The sequence below is a fragment of the Vitis riparia genome, chromosome 4, assembly GCF_004353265.1.
Source record: "Vitis riparia cultivar Riparia Gloire de Montpellier isolate 1030 chromosome 4, EGFV_Vit.rip_1.0, whole genome shotgun sequence".
NCBI classification, from domain to species: Eukaryota; Viridiplantae; Streptophyta; class Magnoliopsida; order Vitales; family Vitaceae; genus Vitis; species Vitis riparia.
The window spans coordinates 24,234,602-24,250,508 of record NC_048434.1 but is presented as its reverse complement, the minus strand read 5'-3'; the positions used below and the strand labels follow the sequence as shown (position 1 = coordinate 24,250,508).

Genomic DNA, 15,907 nt, shown 5'->3' with positions numbered 1-15,907 from the left:
CAAAATGCATTCTAGCTTGGATAATTTGTAGTCTTCTAGGAGTACCCTTCACAAGCCAATATCTGTTAATGGCATCTATTCTGCACTTTTGAGCATGAGCCTCATATGGATGATCCTTCTTTTCTCTTTTTCAATGGGTAATGTACATGCATCTCAAAATGGCAAATGAGACTAATCCAACCAACCAAATAAGCTAACAAGAAGATAAAATAAAGAAAAAAATGCAACAAAACCAACCTACATCCACATAATCAAGAATAGAATTCTTCTTTACAAATAGTAACCACTATCTAAATGAACTAAGGCCCTATTTGGATTAACTTTCGAGAAGTCAACAACTCTTTTTTTTAAGCTCAATAAGAGCTTTTATGCTTGTTTGGCTAATTTTGTTCAAAGAGCTTATGGCTTAAAAAAAAATTTAATATGGAAATTAGGGAAAATGTTGCTTCTTGTAAAAGCTTCAATTTGGTTTATGAAAGAAGTTCTTTTATGTTAAATAAAACATTTACAATACCAATATTACCCTTTAAAAATTATGATTTTAGTCTCAGTTTCAATTTCCAACTAAAGCCAAAAATAGGAAGCTATCCTAAAAAAGCTTTAAGACCTTAGGAAAAATCATAGTGTTGCACCATGGAGAGCTTAATCACTTCTTGAAAGACTTTGATTTCTCTCCTTCAAAATACACTAAAAAAACCCAAAAAAAAAGAAAAAGAAAACAAACAAGTAAAAAAACCAAAAACTAAACATTTTTTCGAACTTTCCTTCTCTAACTACCTCACTACAACAACAAAGAACACTTAGTAAACCAAGGTAGAATACAAGATAACCCCACCTTTCTGTATAATTCATAAAATTGGAACCACTACATCCCAACTATTCTGAGGATAAATCTTTTTTCAAACCACTTCCATGCAAAAACCAACCTTGGATGGCACGCATGAGCACCAAACAACAAAAATAGAGAAACCTAAGGAAGAAGTAAAAATGCCCAAAAGAAATGGAACATTAAGTTTTTTATGGCTTTCAAATAAGACCATCTGCAATGTTGCACCATTTGGATAATCTTATTTGAATTTTATAATAGGCTAATCATTCTTATCTTACAACTTGGTCATTTTTATTTTATTTTTTTTATAGAAAACGACAAATAGATATATTGATAGAAAAAAGAAGTACAAGAGAAGGATGAGGAATCCTCCCACCAAAGAAAAGTTAAACTACAAGAATACAAAAACAAGAATCTACAATGTAAAAACAAACAATCTCTCTAGTTTAAACCATCCCATTGGAGTTACAACTTGGTCATGTTAACAACTTTTGCTAAAACTTCTTTTATTTTTCTTATATTTAAATATGTTCCAGTTAGAATATGTGGTTGATTTTGTAGATTTTATTTTATTTTTTATTTATTTATTATATTATGTACTTTAGGCAAGTTTTAGATTTTAGAGTAATTTTAGGGATGGTATATTTTTAGGATTTGATTTAGTTTCCTAACTTTTTTTGTACAACTTGTTTATATATTTCCTTATAATCTCTTTATATTTTAGAATACAAATAATTTCATAAATTTTGTTTTCATTTTCATGGAATCAAAACCTAAAAGATTGATAATTCTCTATCTTTGAAGAAAAAATCTTTTTTCTTGGCTCTCATTGCCAAGATTAAACTTTTTGTTTTTAGCCTTCGTTGCTACACATTTTTCATATCTTTTTTGTCTGTTATCTACCTTGACCATGTCAAAAATCCTTGAAAATACCCTTACTGATGTCTCTTCATCTCAAACTAAAGCTATCGCCAATCTAGACAATCCGACATTGCAGATTGCAACAAAAAAATTGAACGAAGAAAATTTCTTTGAGTTGTCCCAATCAGAAAAACTTTTTCTCACAAGGAAAGATAAAATATTTACAAAGTACCATTAAGGATCCAAAGAAGTCTAATTTATCTTATGAACCATAGGAAGCTAAGAATTCCATGATTATGTTATAGTTGTTGAATTCTATGTTACCAAAAATTGGAAAACCATTCTTATATCTCTCCTCAGCCAAAAAAGTTTGGGATGCTGTCTCGCAAACCTATTCAAAGAAAGGAAACACTACTCGGATTTATGAGTTTAAGACTATGATTCACAACACAAAGCAAAAAAATCTCACTGTAACAACCTACCACAACACCTTGAAAATCTTGTAGCAAGAGTTGGATCTTCATCAACACTTTGAGATGGAATCTACAGCAGATGCATCAATGTTGGTTAAGCTCTTTCAATGAGATTGAGTCTTTGACTTTCTTGCTGGTCTTAAGCCTGAATTGGATGAGGTAAGAAGTAGAGTACTTGGAAAAGAACCCCTTCCATGCTTAAGTGAAGTTTATTCTTATGTACATAGTGAAGAAAGTAGGAGAAGTGACGTGTTAGTACCAGGTTCTCAAGAGAATTCTACCCTTAAAGTTGCTCAAGACAATACCCCTATTGGTCCTATGGGCCATGGCAAAAAAGGGTTAGAGAAAAAGATAATAGATAGTGTGATTATTGCCATAAACCAAGACACACGAAAAAAACATGTTGGAAGTTGAATGGAAAGCCATCAATTGGTAATAAAGGAAACAACCAGCCTTTTAAGAAGGCTTATCAGAGTGTTGTTATTGTGAATTCAGACCAAAAAGTGCTACTCAATCCTTGGAGAAGGCTCCTTTCACTAAGGATCAATTAGAGCTCTTGTATAAGATGATGGGACATGTTGGGAATTCCACCAACTCATCCTCTCTCTTTGCATAATCAGGTAATATCCATGCAACCCTGAATATTCTTGAAAAATCTCCATCTAAACCCTAGATCATTGATTTAGGGGCTTCAAATCACATGACTAATGAAGCACATCATTTTCTAACCTACAATCCATGCCCAGAAAAAGGTAAAGTCACTATTGCAAATGGATCTTCTATCCACATTAATGGCAAAGGTTCAGTTTCTGTTTCTCCTTCATTGCTTTTAAACTTTGTTCTTCATGTACCTAAAATTGCTTGCAATTTATTGTCCATTAGCAAGGTGACCAAGTCCCTTAATTGTCATGTTCATTGCATTTTTCAAGACCTAGCTACGAGGAAGAAGATTGGCAGTGCTGAAGAGAGAGAAGGGTTTTATGACTTGACTCCCAAAGCCAAGAAAACCACATAGGTTCATCTTTCAAAGATTGTTGATAATAAAGAAAAGGAAATTTGGCTACTACATCATAGGTATGGCAAAGAGTATTTCAATACCATTCTAGGTTCATATCTTCTTGAAAATGGGATTTTGCATCATTCTTCTTGGAATGAAATACCCTAGCAAAATGGAGTGGTTGAGAGGAAAAATAAGCATCTACTTGAGGTAGCTAGAGCTTTGATGTTCACAAGAAATGTACCCAAAATTTACTTCACTAATGTTGTGCTAACTGCTACCAATCTTATTAATCGTACACCATCCAAAGCCATAGATATGAAAAATCCTATTGATGTTCTTAAATGTCATTTTCTAAGTGTTAATGTCTTTGATTATCTTCCTCTTAAAATATTTGGGTTTGTTGCCTTTGTTCATATTCATAGTAGGGGAAGGTCTGAACTTGATCCTAGAGCTCTTAAATGTACATTCTTAGGCTACTCTCCCACACAAAAAGGGTACAAGTGTTTCCATCCAACAAAAACAAAATGGTGACTGTGGATGTCAAATTTTTTGAAGATCTCTCATACTATCCTAGGACGGATCTTCAAGGGGAGAAAATTAGAGTTGAAGATTTGCCCTATTCCTTGTGTCAACCCTCTTCATTTGTATATCCAACTATAAATGACCTTTCCCTTCTCAAATTTGACCAACCCAACAACCAAAGATAAGCCAGCAATGAGTTGGAATAGCAACAAAATGAAGGAAATGAAAATGGGCAGCAGCAACAACAACAACTTGAGTCAACCTTAGGGTCTGGCTCATTATATCCAAAAACTGGAAAAAAAAAATGACAAAGTGGGGGAGAATAACATTGAAACTAGAGAGACACCATTGTTGTACTCTAGAAGGAAACAAGATAACGTGATAGATCCTATCTCTCTCTCTCACAGTCAATCTTCAACTCCAGAAACAGGTACTGCACATCCCTTGCCTCCTTCAAGTTCTTTCTTTGAATCTAACTTAGATATTCCAATTGCAATTAGGAAAGGGGTTGTACTAAACACCCTTTGTCTAATTTTGTATTTTATCATCAACTTAGTCCTAGCTACAAAGCCTTCACCACTAATTTGATCTCAGAATCTATCCCCAACAATATACAAGAAGCTCTAAAAGACCCTAAATGGAGGGAAGCTATATTTGAGGAGATGAGAACCTTACATAAGAATGGGACTTGGGAAGTGATAGAGTTGCTGAGTGGAAAAAAAAAACGGTTGGCTTCAAATGGGTATTTACCATTAAATACAAGGCATATGGTTCAATAGAGAGGCACAAAGCTAGATTGGTAGCTACAGGTTATACACAAACTCTTGGAATTGACTATCAAGAGACTTTCGCTCCTATAGAAAAAATGAATTCTATTAGAATCCATTTATCTCTAGTTGTTAATCTAGATTAGTCTCTTCACCAATTTGATGTGAAAAATGCTTTTTTGCATGAGAATTTAAAGGAAGAAATATACATGGACCTTCCATCAGGATTTGAGAATTTGTCTAATGATAAGGTGTGTAAGTTAAAGAAGTCTTTATATGAGCTCAAACAATCACCTAGAGCATAGTTTGAGAGATTCGCAAAATTCTTGAAAACATATGGCTTTAGTCAAAGTCAAGGGGATCATACTTTATTCATTAAACACTCAACACTCAAGAAAATCACTAGTCTTATTGTCTGTATAGATGATATCATTGTTACATGTGATAATGTAGAACAAATTAAAACTGTGAAAGATCTTCTAGCAAAGGAGCTTACGATAAAGGACTTGGGAAATTTGAGATATTTTCTTAGCATTAAGGTAGCAAGATCAAAACATGGTATAGCCATCTCTCAAAGGAAATATGTGTTGGATTTGCTTAAAGAGGCTAGGACGATAGGTTGTAAACCTGCAAATACTCCCATTGATCCTAATCATAAATTAGGATCTGGTCTTGATGAAAGTCTAGTTGATAAAGAGAAATACAAGAGGCTAGTGGGAAAGTTGATTTATTTGTCGCATACTAGACCTGATATAGCATATGCAGTAAGTGTGGTGAGCTAATTTATGCATTCACCAAGGGAATGCCACATGGATGTTGTTCAAGGGATTCTTAGATACTTAAAGTCTACTCCTAGAAAAGGATTTTTGTTTTAAAAAAATAAGCTTAAAACTTTATGGAATTTTGACTACTTTATAATGACTCAAAATCAAAATTCAAAAAGAATTAATCATCTCAAAAACCATTACTGCCCTAGTCCAACACAAAGCTGATTTTATTTCCAAAAGTTCATAAGTTTTATGTGATGGAAGAACCTAGTAGCACCTTACACACAATTGAAAGGATCTAAAGAAACCAAATACATCAAATTTAGACATGTAAAGGTTTATTTCCTAATTCTAATAACTTGAAGGCTCTAACCCAATAATTCATGAAAAGTACACACACGTTTGGAAGGAACTAAGGAAATCAAATATATCAAAATATAGATGCATGTATACCTTTATTTCCTAATCCATATAACTCAAACAGCTCCAACCCAATAAACTCATGATATAAATCCAAAACTCAACCAACCAATGTTATTCCTCAAAAATTTAACCTTGAGTTGTACCAACCAAGAAACCATGGACCAAATGCATATTGTAAAAAGCAAAAAAAAAAATCACATAAATCAACATATACGCACAAAAATAACAAGAAGAAGATGGGTATAACAACCATATGATATAACATGTTTAACAATCCTATAAATATGGGTGAAAAGGGGAAAATGAGAGGATCCTTAGGTTCAAAAGAATGCCAAACTCTAGAAAAGTGCTAACATTGTATAAAGTAAATCAAAGTATTTGAATAATTGAACCACAAATAAAATACTAAATCTACCTCATCAAGTATCATATAATCCCAGGTGAAATCATCCTCACTTCTCTTATCATGAAAGTAGTTGCCCCCACATAACGATTTTGAATTGTTCCGCACAATATCATAAGTTGTGAGAAGCACCCCTTTATCCTACAAGGGAGACAAGAAATGGCACATACAGAATTTTAACATGATGTGGAATATAGGATGCAATTGGCATGTAATATGGGATGCATGTTATGGTTTCAAACTCACAAAGAACTCCACTAAATCAATTCAATCTCCAATGTGTCAGAAGTTGAATCCAAATCCAAATTTGAATCAATTTAACACCCTATAGAGTCAAATTTAGGTCTTTTAATTTTAAACTTCCATGAATTGATTCAATTCCAGTGTCCACATCAATCGAAGTTCAATAAAAAAAAAAATGTCTGGACACAGACATAAACACAGTAAGCACTTTATTTCATCATATGTCTGGCAGTACCATGCACAAAAGTTTTGGATTATTCAGAGTTTCATAGAATAAGCAGTAACACAAATTTACAACCTGAAGTACATACTGCAGTTCATATTGCCGTGTTTTTGTACAAGTCCCATAGTATCTGCATGGCAGGACAAGCAATGTCTGTAATCATACAAAAATAATAGCTGTAATGCTCTATCAGAATGATCAAAAGATCCAAAACAAAACAGCCTCACTCTCTTGTCTTCTCAGAAAGCCCCACAGCTGATAACTCCTTGATCCAATGAGACAGTAATGTTTTGGGGGCCACAACCACTGCCCTCCGAATCAAACAGGAATGAAATAATCCAGCTAAAAACCCACAAATCTGCAAAAAGTACAAGTCAAAACCAATTGACCATGACAACAAACATCAGTAAAACACATAAGAAAAAAAAAATCAAAAAAATATAGTCAACCGTCTACCTGCATTGTTTTTCCTAGACCCATGTCATCACCTAAGATCCCGCCCTTACCCTGACAATGTAGAGACCATAGCCACTTCAACCCATCACGTTGATGTGGATATAACATTTTTGCAATTTTACCAGGCAACTTATAGGTAGATCTAGGACCACTCAAAGTGATGGCACTCTCATCCTCCAAAACGGAACCATCAGTACAATCATCCAATACATCAACCACATCTGAATCATCATACTCTTCCTTAAACTTGCTCCCTCGGCTGACCGCTGCTTCAACAACTTTTTTGCCACTCAAAATTACACAATCATCGCTATTACCATCTTCTTCTTCTTCTTCGAAATCACAAACGGAAGATTGCCCCATAGGCACAGAGTTCACATTCACCCTTCTGGAGTTTGCCGCTTCACCGTTGTGCCTATTTCCATGTACCCTACTGATGAAGTTATCAACATCATGCACGCTTCCAACCTCACTCCCCGCTTCATGATCATCCACTGCATTGTCAACACCATCTCCAACCCAGGCTGCATCTGGCGAAGAATCAGCCCCATCAGAAGTAACAGAAAATGAGGAAGATGCGCTTGCATACTCGGGCACATCAAGTTTCTTTTCTTGATTGATAGCCACATCAGCAGCAGCAAAATTTAAAGATTCCCGAGTCTGGTCAGCCCTTTTAGGATTTCTCTTTGTTTCTATGGACAGAGAGTCAAGCCTCGAGCTCAAGTCATTGAGAATACCCCTAATTTCATTTCCACCAGCATTGCTGCAATGATGAGGCGAATCGAAATCGGAAATTTCAGAAAATTTCGGTTCGTAAAATCCATCTCCAGTTTTGGTATTTTCATCATCGTCATTCGATGAAAGTTTGCAGAGTCGGCGTCTACCTTGGAGCTTTACTTTGACTGGCTTTTCTTCTTCTTTTGCTTCTTCTAATCCACCATCCATTATTTCAATTAGTACAATAAAATAAAATTAAAAAAATAAAAAACGGATATTAATTTAGGTTTTCCAGAAAATGAGACACAACAAGAAGCAGTAGAAAAAAAAAGATAGCGATTGATTTAATTTTCATTTTCCAGGAAAATTGAAATGAGAGAGAAAATCAAGCGGAAGAGATATAGACATCGACTTAGATTTTGGGGTAAAAATGGTGGGAAAAAGGGAAAGTAGATAGAGAGAGACCTGGAGGAGAATGAAAATCAGAGATGGTTGAGAATGAAAGAAGGGCGTGGTTTTGAGCTGAGGGTTGTTGTTCTGGCTTGTGCTTTGATGGCTGAGCAGATAGGTCTTGGAGGAGACGGTTGTGACGCTCGTTCAGACTCATTGCTTTCTTCTTCTCCGCCATTTTCAAACCTTTTTCTTCCTATCCAATTTCTTTTGCCTTTCCCTTTCGCTGTTTACTAAGCTACCCTTTCTCTAAATTTTCATCAGAAACAATCATCATAATAGATTAATGTTCTTTTCCCGCTTCGCGGTGGATTTTGAAATTGGAAACGTAGGGGTTTGCTTCTACACCCCACACCCCACACTTTCCCAGCCTTCTCCCTTTTACTTTCCCAACTTTGAGTATTGAAAAATTAGACAAATATAAGAAAAAGAAATTAGATATAAAAGAATAAAAATAAAAAATAAATTTAAAATTAATAAATTATTTTTATATTTTTTTTTTAAACTCAATTAATGAATTACTCTATTTTAAAATAAAAATTAAATAAATTTAAAATATGTAATTTTATTTAATTTTAATTATATAATCCGTCATAATGAAAATACAAATCAATAGAAAGCATTCATGAAAAGACCTTTTGTAACTCTCAAGAATTCAAGAGCAATTAGACAATGTATGTAATGCCCCAACAGCTAATCATGGTTTAAATGTAATAACAAGGATCAACCTACAAAATTTAGAACTTGAAATATGAATTAAGGGAGAAATTTTAGTGTTTGTGGTTAAATTTTTCCATTTAACTGCCTTTGAAATATTGTTCTTTGAGGTTGCAAAACTTCAAGTTTGCCCCATACATTTACTTAGCTATGCTAAAATTTCACAAAGTATGGGAAATAAACCATTTTTAAAAGTTTCTTAATTTGAGATAAAAAGTGATAGATTTTTTTTTTTATAGTAATACTCAAAATAATTTTTCAATATTTTTATATTTTATACTTTTACTTAGTTAGTTCAAAGATAAAGAATAAGAGAATAATTCTTTTAGCATAGGAGTCCCAATTTAAAAGGAAAATAATGGATTTCAAAATTTTCTTGTAGAGAATTTATGATGAGAAAGGTTACTAAGGTATTTTTAGAAGTTTTAATAATTTAATGGAGATATAAAATATTTTGAAAATACTTTCCAAAATAGAATATTTAATTCCTTTTTAAGGAAATAAACATTTTTAGAAGTTTTTCAAACATAATATTTTATTCATTAAGGAATTACAAAAATGTTGTGATTTTCCTAGTATTTAATAGAAAATAAATATTATAAAAATTTTCATTAGAGATAATTTATATTAAAAGGTTATTTCCAAAAGGCTTAGTAATTCAATAAAAATAAATTTATTTGAAACATTTCCTAAATAAAATATTTATTAATTGGATTAGCGTAAGAGAAAATTAATTCATTCTCCTATTATACTAGGTTTCAAATTAGGAAAAAAAAATTTGGAAATTCTCAAAGTAGATAATTTTTTCATCAATGTAATTACTAATGATTTAAAATGCTCTTATTTATTTTCAAATGACTAAGTGGGAGAGAGCTATAGGAAAGCACGCAACCTCCATTGTTGAGCCCATCTTGATTTAAGGTTATCATCGTATAAATCCTCTATTTTGTTTATTTAACAAATGTCCAATTAGGTGTTCTTTCAATACTCCACAATAGCTTCCCTAGTGACCTATTGCTACTCATACAATTTACCTTTTTAGCCACCTTGGAGGTTTTTGGTTAAGGGATTCATTTAGCTCCTCATTATAATCCTTGGCAACCTCAAGTTAGATTTAGGATTTTCCTTTTTTTTTTTTAGAATAGCTCCTTCAAATATACCTTTAGGATAGAATACTTAGGCATATTCATGTACACTTTTTAGGTCATTTAGACACATCATGGCTTATCTAGGTATGCCCTAACCTATTTAGACACACGCTGACCCATTTAGGCACACTTTAACCCATTTTGGCACACCTGGTCCATTTAGACACACATTGGTCCATCTAGGCATACACTGACCTATTTAGGCACACCAAGCCTATCTAGGCACGCTCTGGCCCATCTAAGTCACTTAGGCATATTTAGGCACACCTTGACCCATTTAGGCACATCTTAGCCCATTTAGACACACCTAATCCATCTAAACACACTTAAGCACATTTAGGCACACTTAATCCATCTAAGCCCACTTAAGCCCATTTAGACACACCTTGGCCACTTATGTTACATTTTAACTTCTTCCTTTTTTTAATTGCTCTCATGGCTTGCATCGCTCTAATGACATTTTTTTTTACTATTAATTACTTATTTATTTTATTTACCATCTTGTTTATATTCTTTTTTATTTTTCTTATTATTATTATTTTATCACTTTCTAAAACATTTTTTTATTCACTTATTAAGTCTAATTATTTTATGTTGTTCCGGAAAGCTACCAATGGAAAGGACTCTCCATAACGAATGAGGTTGCCATTGAGTCCTATTCACGACATAGGAAAAAAGATTTTGGTGGTTCACGGCATAGGAAAGAAGATATTTTTTAGAGTTTGGATGGGGTTTAGAGGATGGATCACACTTTTTTGGAAGGATGAATGTGATTTTTAAGGTAGGTACGTGGACTATAGGAAAGGAGAGATTATAATTAAAGGAAAAAAAAGAAAGAAAAATAGGATTTAAGGAGAGAAAGGGAAGACTTTCTTTTTTTTGGGAATTGACAGGTTGGTCCATTTTTAAAAATAGGATTTAAAAAGTTCAGTTTGTATTTTTTGGGAAAGTTGAGTCCATGTTTAAAAAGGAATCTTGGTCACTATTTAAAGAAAACCGAGTCCTTGTTCAGTAGAGAGTCCAAGTTTCAAAGAAAAAAATTAGTTCATGTTTTCGGAGGAGGCGTTTTTCGAAGGGAGATTGGGGGCTGCAACATTGAGAGACAACAGGCATTGAGATAGAGAGAAAGCACCATTAGAAGTTTGGGAAGTTGGATCCCCTTTGGGCTTGGAAATACATCACCAAAAAGTAAGTTGCTAATGGATTTCATTTTGTTGTTTGTTTTGACTTTCGAACCATTGGATTTAATATTGAGAATGAGGAAGATTAATATGAGACTAGGACCCTTCTAGCCATGAAAAATCTTTTAGTTCGTTTCAAATAGCTTGATAATAATTTTAGGATCAATTCATCTCATTTGTTTCGTTTTTTATTTTTATTTATTTTTTATTATATTCTTATTGTTAAAAGTTTCACCTTTAATTCTTAAAAGTTAAATATTTATAATTAGTCTTCTAATTATTTAAGTTCTTGATACTTGATTATATTCTTATTGTTAAAAGTTTTACTAATGGTTCTTGATAGCTTGATATTTGGGATTGCTCTTCTCTTCATTGAAGTTCATGATATTTGAATATAAGCTTCTTATTAAAAGTTTCATTATTGATTCTTGAAAGTTTTCTCATTTATTTTTGCTTTCGGTTTTGATCATATTCTTATTGTTAAGGTTTCATCTTTAGAAATGGTAGTTCTTAGGTTTTTTTATTCTCTTGTTATTATGCATGTTGGTTGTTTGAGTTATTGAATTAAAATTTTTATCTTTGGCAATGGAAGTTTGTAGGTTTTTTTGTTTTATTCTCTTGTGATTATGCATGTTAGTTGATTGGGTTATTGAATTAAAAGTTTTCATCTTTGGGAATGGTAGTTCGTAGGTATTTTAGATTATCTTGTTATTATGCATGTTAGTTGATTAGGTTATTAGATTAAACTGGCAATGGTAGTTCTAGGTTTTTTAGTATTTTCTTAATATGATCCATGTGATTTGATTGAGTCGTTGGGTTAAAAGTTCTCTTCTTCAGAAATGGTAGTTATTAAGTTTCTAGATTTTCTTTTTGTTATGCATGTTAGTTAATTGTGTTATTGAATTCAAAGTTTTTATCTCTAGCGACGGACATTCTTAGGTTTTTATGATTCTCTTGTTATTATCCATGTTAGTTAATTATGTTATTGAATTAAAAGTTTTTATCTTTAGCAATAGACATTCTTAGGTTTTTATGATTCTCTTGTTATTATGCATGTTAGTTAATTATGTTATTGAATTAAAAGCACTTATCTTTGGCAATGGTAGTTCTTAGTTTTTATTTTTTATTTTTTTTATTTTGTTATTACGCATGCTAGTTAATTATGTTATTGAATTAAAAGCACTTATCTTTGGCAATGGTAGTTCTTAGGTTTCTGTGATTCTTTTCATATTATGCATGTTAGTTAATTATGTTATTGTATTAAAAGTTTTTATCTTTGACAATGGTAGTTCTTAGGTTTTTTGAACTCAAATTGGACTTGAGCTACCTAATCCAACTAACTTGGATCCTAATTAATTAATTAATTAATTAACATTCATAGGATCCAATTAATTAACCAATTCCATAAAGTCAATTAATAAAATCTAGTACAACCTTGTGTTTTTACTAAAACACCATTACGCACACTAATGAATTATATACCAAAAATACCTTCAACAAGTGCCACAATGAACTAGGAGCTCAAAGGGACTACTGAAACTCATAAAAAAATATTGGCTTCCTCATAATCCAATTTTGAAGTTGTCTCAATAGTCCACTAAAGATAGTCAACTACACTTCAATATCCTATGAAATTAAAACAAACTAAAACTCGAGTTTGTGACCTACTATTCATTACAGGCAAACTCTTTGTGAATGAGTGTTAAATTTAAAAAGGTAGTGCTATCAACCTATTAAATTACTTTTCCAATCATTGAGTTACATATCCTCCTACTAGCTCAAAAAAACATGTGTCAAATTGTACTAAAGGAATTAATGCGACAATAGATTTCATAATCACATGTCCTTAAGATTACCTAAGGGAACATGTTGTCTTAATCACATGAGATATCTTGGTGCCTTTATTGAGAATATTTGTTGTCACTTGTTCACAATGACCTAATTTGTATGGATATATGACCACAATAGGATTCACCCATATGTTAAAGCTTCTTATTAATTTTAGCACAAACTCAATATCCTCTCAAGGTTAAGAGTAGTCTAGTAACTTAGATGAATCATAACTATATAATAGCATTACAAAATGATTCATCATAGGTCCTATTCAATGTGTAACCATGCACACTAGTGCACCAACCATGAGAACCCTATCTCGACGGTTAAGACAAACCATTCCCCTAATTAGGAGGTAGTCCACTACAATCTCCACTAGATTACTAAAATCCACTAGATACTTCATCATATGTCTTAATCTTCGGGTAGCCTAGATTAGTGCTAAGTAGAGGCACTCAATCACAAAGTATCTCATTTTGTACTTTAGTATCCTTTTGCTTAGGCAATAAATAGCTTACTCATTCCAGATACCTTATTCACTATCCCTTATGCAACCTTGCATAATTACTAAGATGCTCTTATGCACAATAATGAACCAAAAGTCAATCCAACCCTCATAAACCGTGCCAACATGGTATATAAGCTCAAAGTGGGGACCACTAGGACCTATACAAGTATTGACTTTCTTAGAATTCAATTATGAAGTGATTCAACATCCCACTATAGAGAATTAGTTCATCCTAGTACCCTATGTAAATAATAATGAGATAAAGTTTGGGTCCATGACCTACTATCTTCTACATGCAAACCCCCTATGAATTGATGTTCATAATCTAACAAGATAGTGCTATCACCTATAAAGATTACCTTTTACATCATTAAGTTACAGATTCCACTTATTATATAATTAACTGACATATTCCAACTCAAAGGAGTATATGTCAAATTCCACTAAAGGAATAAGTAAAACCACAAATTTCATAATTACATGTTCTTTAGATTACCCAAGGGGACACACTATATCAATCATATGAGATATCATGTGTTTCTATTGAGAATACTTGTTGCCACCAACCTCCATCAACAATGACTCAACTTTAGGGATATATGACCACTTTAGGGTTTCATCCGTAAATCAAAACCTCTTGTTAATTCTAGCATAAACATATTATCCCCTCAAGGTATAGCGTTCATGTAGTATAGTAGTTTGGTGAATCATGAAAATCTATATCTTTACGTCATGATTCACCATAGGTCTTATCCAGTGTGCATCACATGCACTAGTGCACTCACCATGAAAAACTCATATCGACTGTCAAGACAAGTCATCCCTCCAATTATGAGGTAGTGCACAAAGGTCTTTACTAGATTTCCTAAATCCATGAATTGACAACTTATTTATTGCAAAAAGAGGAATCCTACATATGTATCGAGCTAGGGCACAAAGTGAGGGGCACCAAGTAAGATCGAAAATATATGCTATGATGACAAAATAGCGGGTCTATAGCTAAAAATTATCAAACTATTTCAAGAATTTCAAAATCAAAACTTAAATTCTTTACAAATCTACTCATTAAAACATGATAATTTTCATAGCTAAGATAAACATAGAGAAAATTAACTAATGAAGAGATAAAGAGGATAAAACAATAACATCAAGATTCAATATGGAAAGTCTCCAAAGAAATAAAAAACCACAAACCTACAAGTAATAAAAAACATTAACTATGAAGAATAACAACTTAATATAAGGGTTCCTTAACTCAAATCTACCAATTTTTCTCTGACCACTTAAATAACACCTTTTCACTTCAGCTACCCGCTTTCTTATCCTAAAACATCATATTTCAAGTTCACACCAAACTCAATCTTGACCTTTTTTTTAATCCACATGAGAAGAAAATGGGTTTTACCTCAACCAAATAACCTCAAAAAGAGAATGAATGAAAGAACCAAATGAATCAATCCCTATTTTAAGAAAAAAACTCAATAAAAAATTGTTTTGAATTTCAAAATGGGTTGGATTTTCTTGGTAAATAGACACATGCACTCTAAGAATTAGAGAGGAGCACAGTGGACGTATGTGTGATGATTGTTGGTGTTCTCCTGTTTTAGAATGATAGTTTTGGGTTTAAATAAGAAGGAAAACCCTTAATTCAATGACTAAAAAATGATCATCTAGATCAATTTTGTATAAATTTATTTCGAACTTGAAACCATGAACAAAAATACTTAGGCTATGTTTGGTTCTCATAAAATTTGAGGGAAAATGCAAGAAAAAGAAAATACAAAGGAAAAATAGAAGAAAAAAAAAAGTGAAGGAAAATAAAAAATGGATTAAAAGTTGATAAATTATTTTTATTTTTTACTTCAAACTCATTTTATTTATTTTAACTCATTAATATAAAGATTAAATAATTTTAAAATACATAAGTTTTTTATTAGTTTTAATTATATTTGATTTTCTTTTATATTTTTCGTAGGACAATCAAACATGAAAAAATCATTTTTCTTTGCATTTTTTTTTTCTTTCCTTAGTATTTTCTGGAACCAAACATAACCTTAGTAAAAAAAACTCTTTCCCAAGCTCTAAAGCTTCTTTTAAAGATTTTTACTAATTTGAAAAACCTGGTTGATTTAGTTTTCGTTCATCCGTTACACCAATTAGGTATTTTAACCTCTAATTAAAGTTTTTTATTAGACAAGCAGTTTGAAAGGAAATTTGAAAGACCCGAGTTGGGAGTAAATTTAGGAGTTTTTGACTTAGAATTTATAACCTAGCGTAATAAGTCACAAAATTAATAATTTGGAATCGATAATGGGATGCGATACAAGAGGCGCGTGGAAATTAACCAAGTGGCTTCGGGATTCACGGCGTCTTGTCCGACTTTTAC

General features: G+C 32.3%; 1 protein-coding gene across 2 annotated transcripts in view; it reads right to left on the bottom strand.

The window, feature by feature from the left end:
* LOC117913072 (protein CHROMATIN REMODELING 24) overlaps positions 1-8,477 on the bottom strand; it is a 37,516-nt gene extending 29,039 nt beyond the window's left edge. Inside the window, exons 1-5 of one of the 2 annotated variants that reach the window (XM_034827977.1) lie at positions 8,150-8,477; positions 6,968-7,893; positions 6,739-6,869; positions 6,587-6,641; positions 6,058-6,186 (exon numbers count right to left, since the gene is read on the bottom strand). In XM_034827977.1, coding sequence (XP_034683868.1) covers positions 6,058-6,186; positions 6,587-6,641; positions 6,739-6,869; positions 6,968-7,893; positions 8,150-8,312 — 1,404 coding nt within the window. In that variant the 5' untranslated portion in view covers positions 8,313-8,477. Of the gene's footprint in view, positions 1-6,057; positions 6,187-6,586; positions 6,642-6,738; positions 6,870-6,967; positions 7,897-8,149 lie in introns of both variants that reach the window. The other variant, XM_034827976.1, reaches the window with a different exon arrangement.
* Between the last annotated feature and the right edge of the window lie 7,430 nt (positions 8,478-15,907).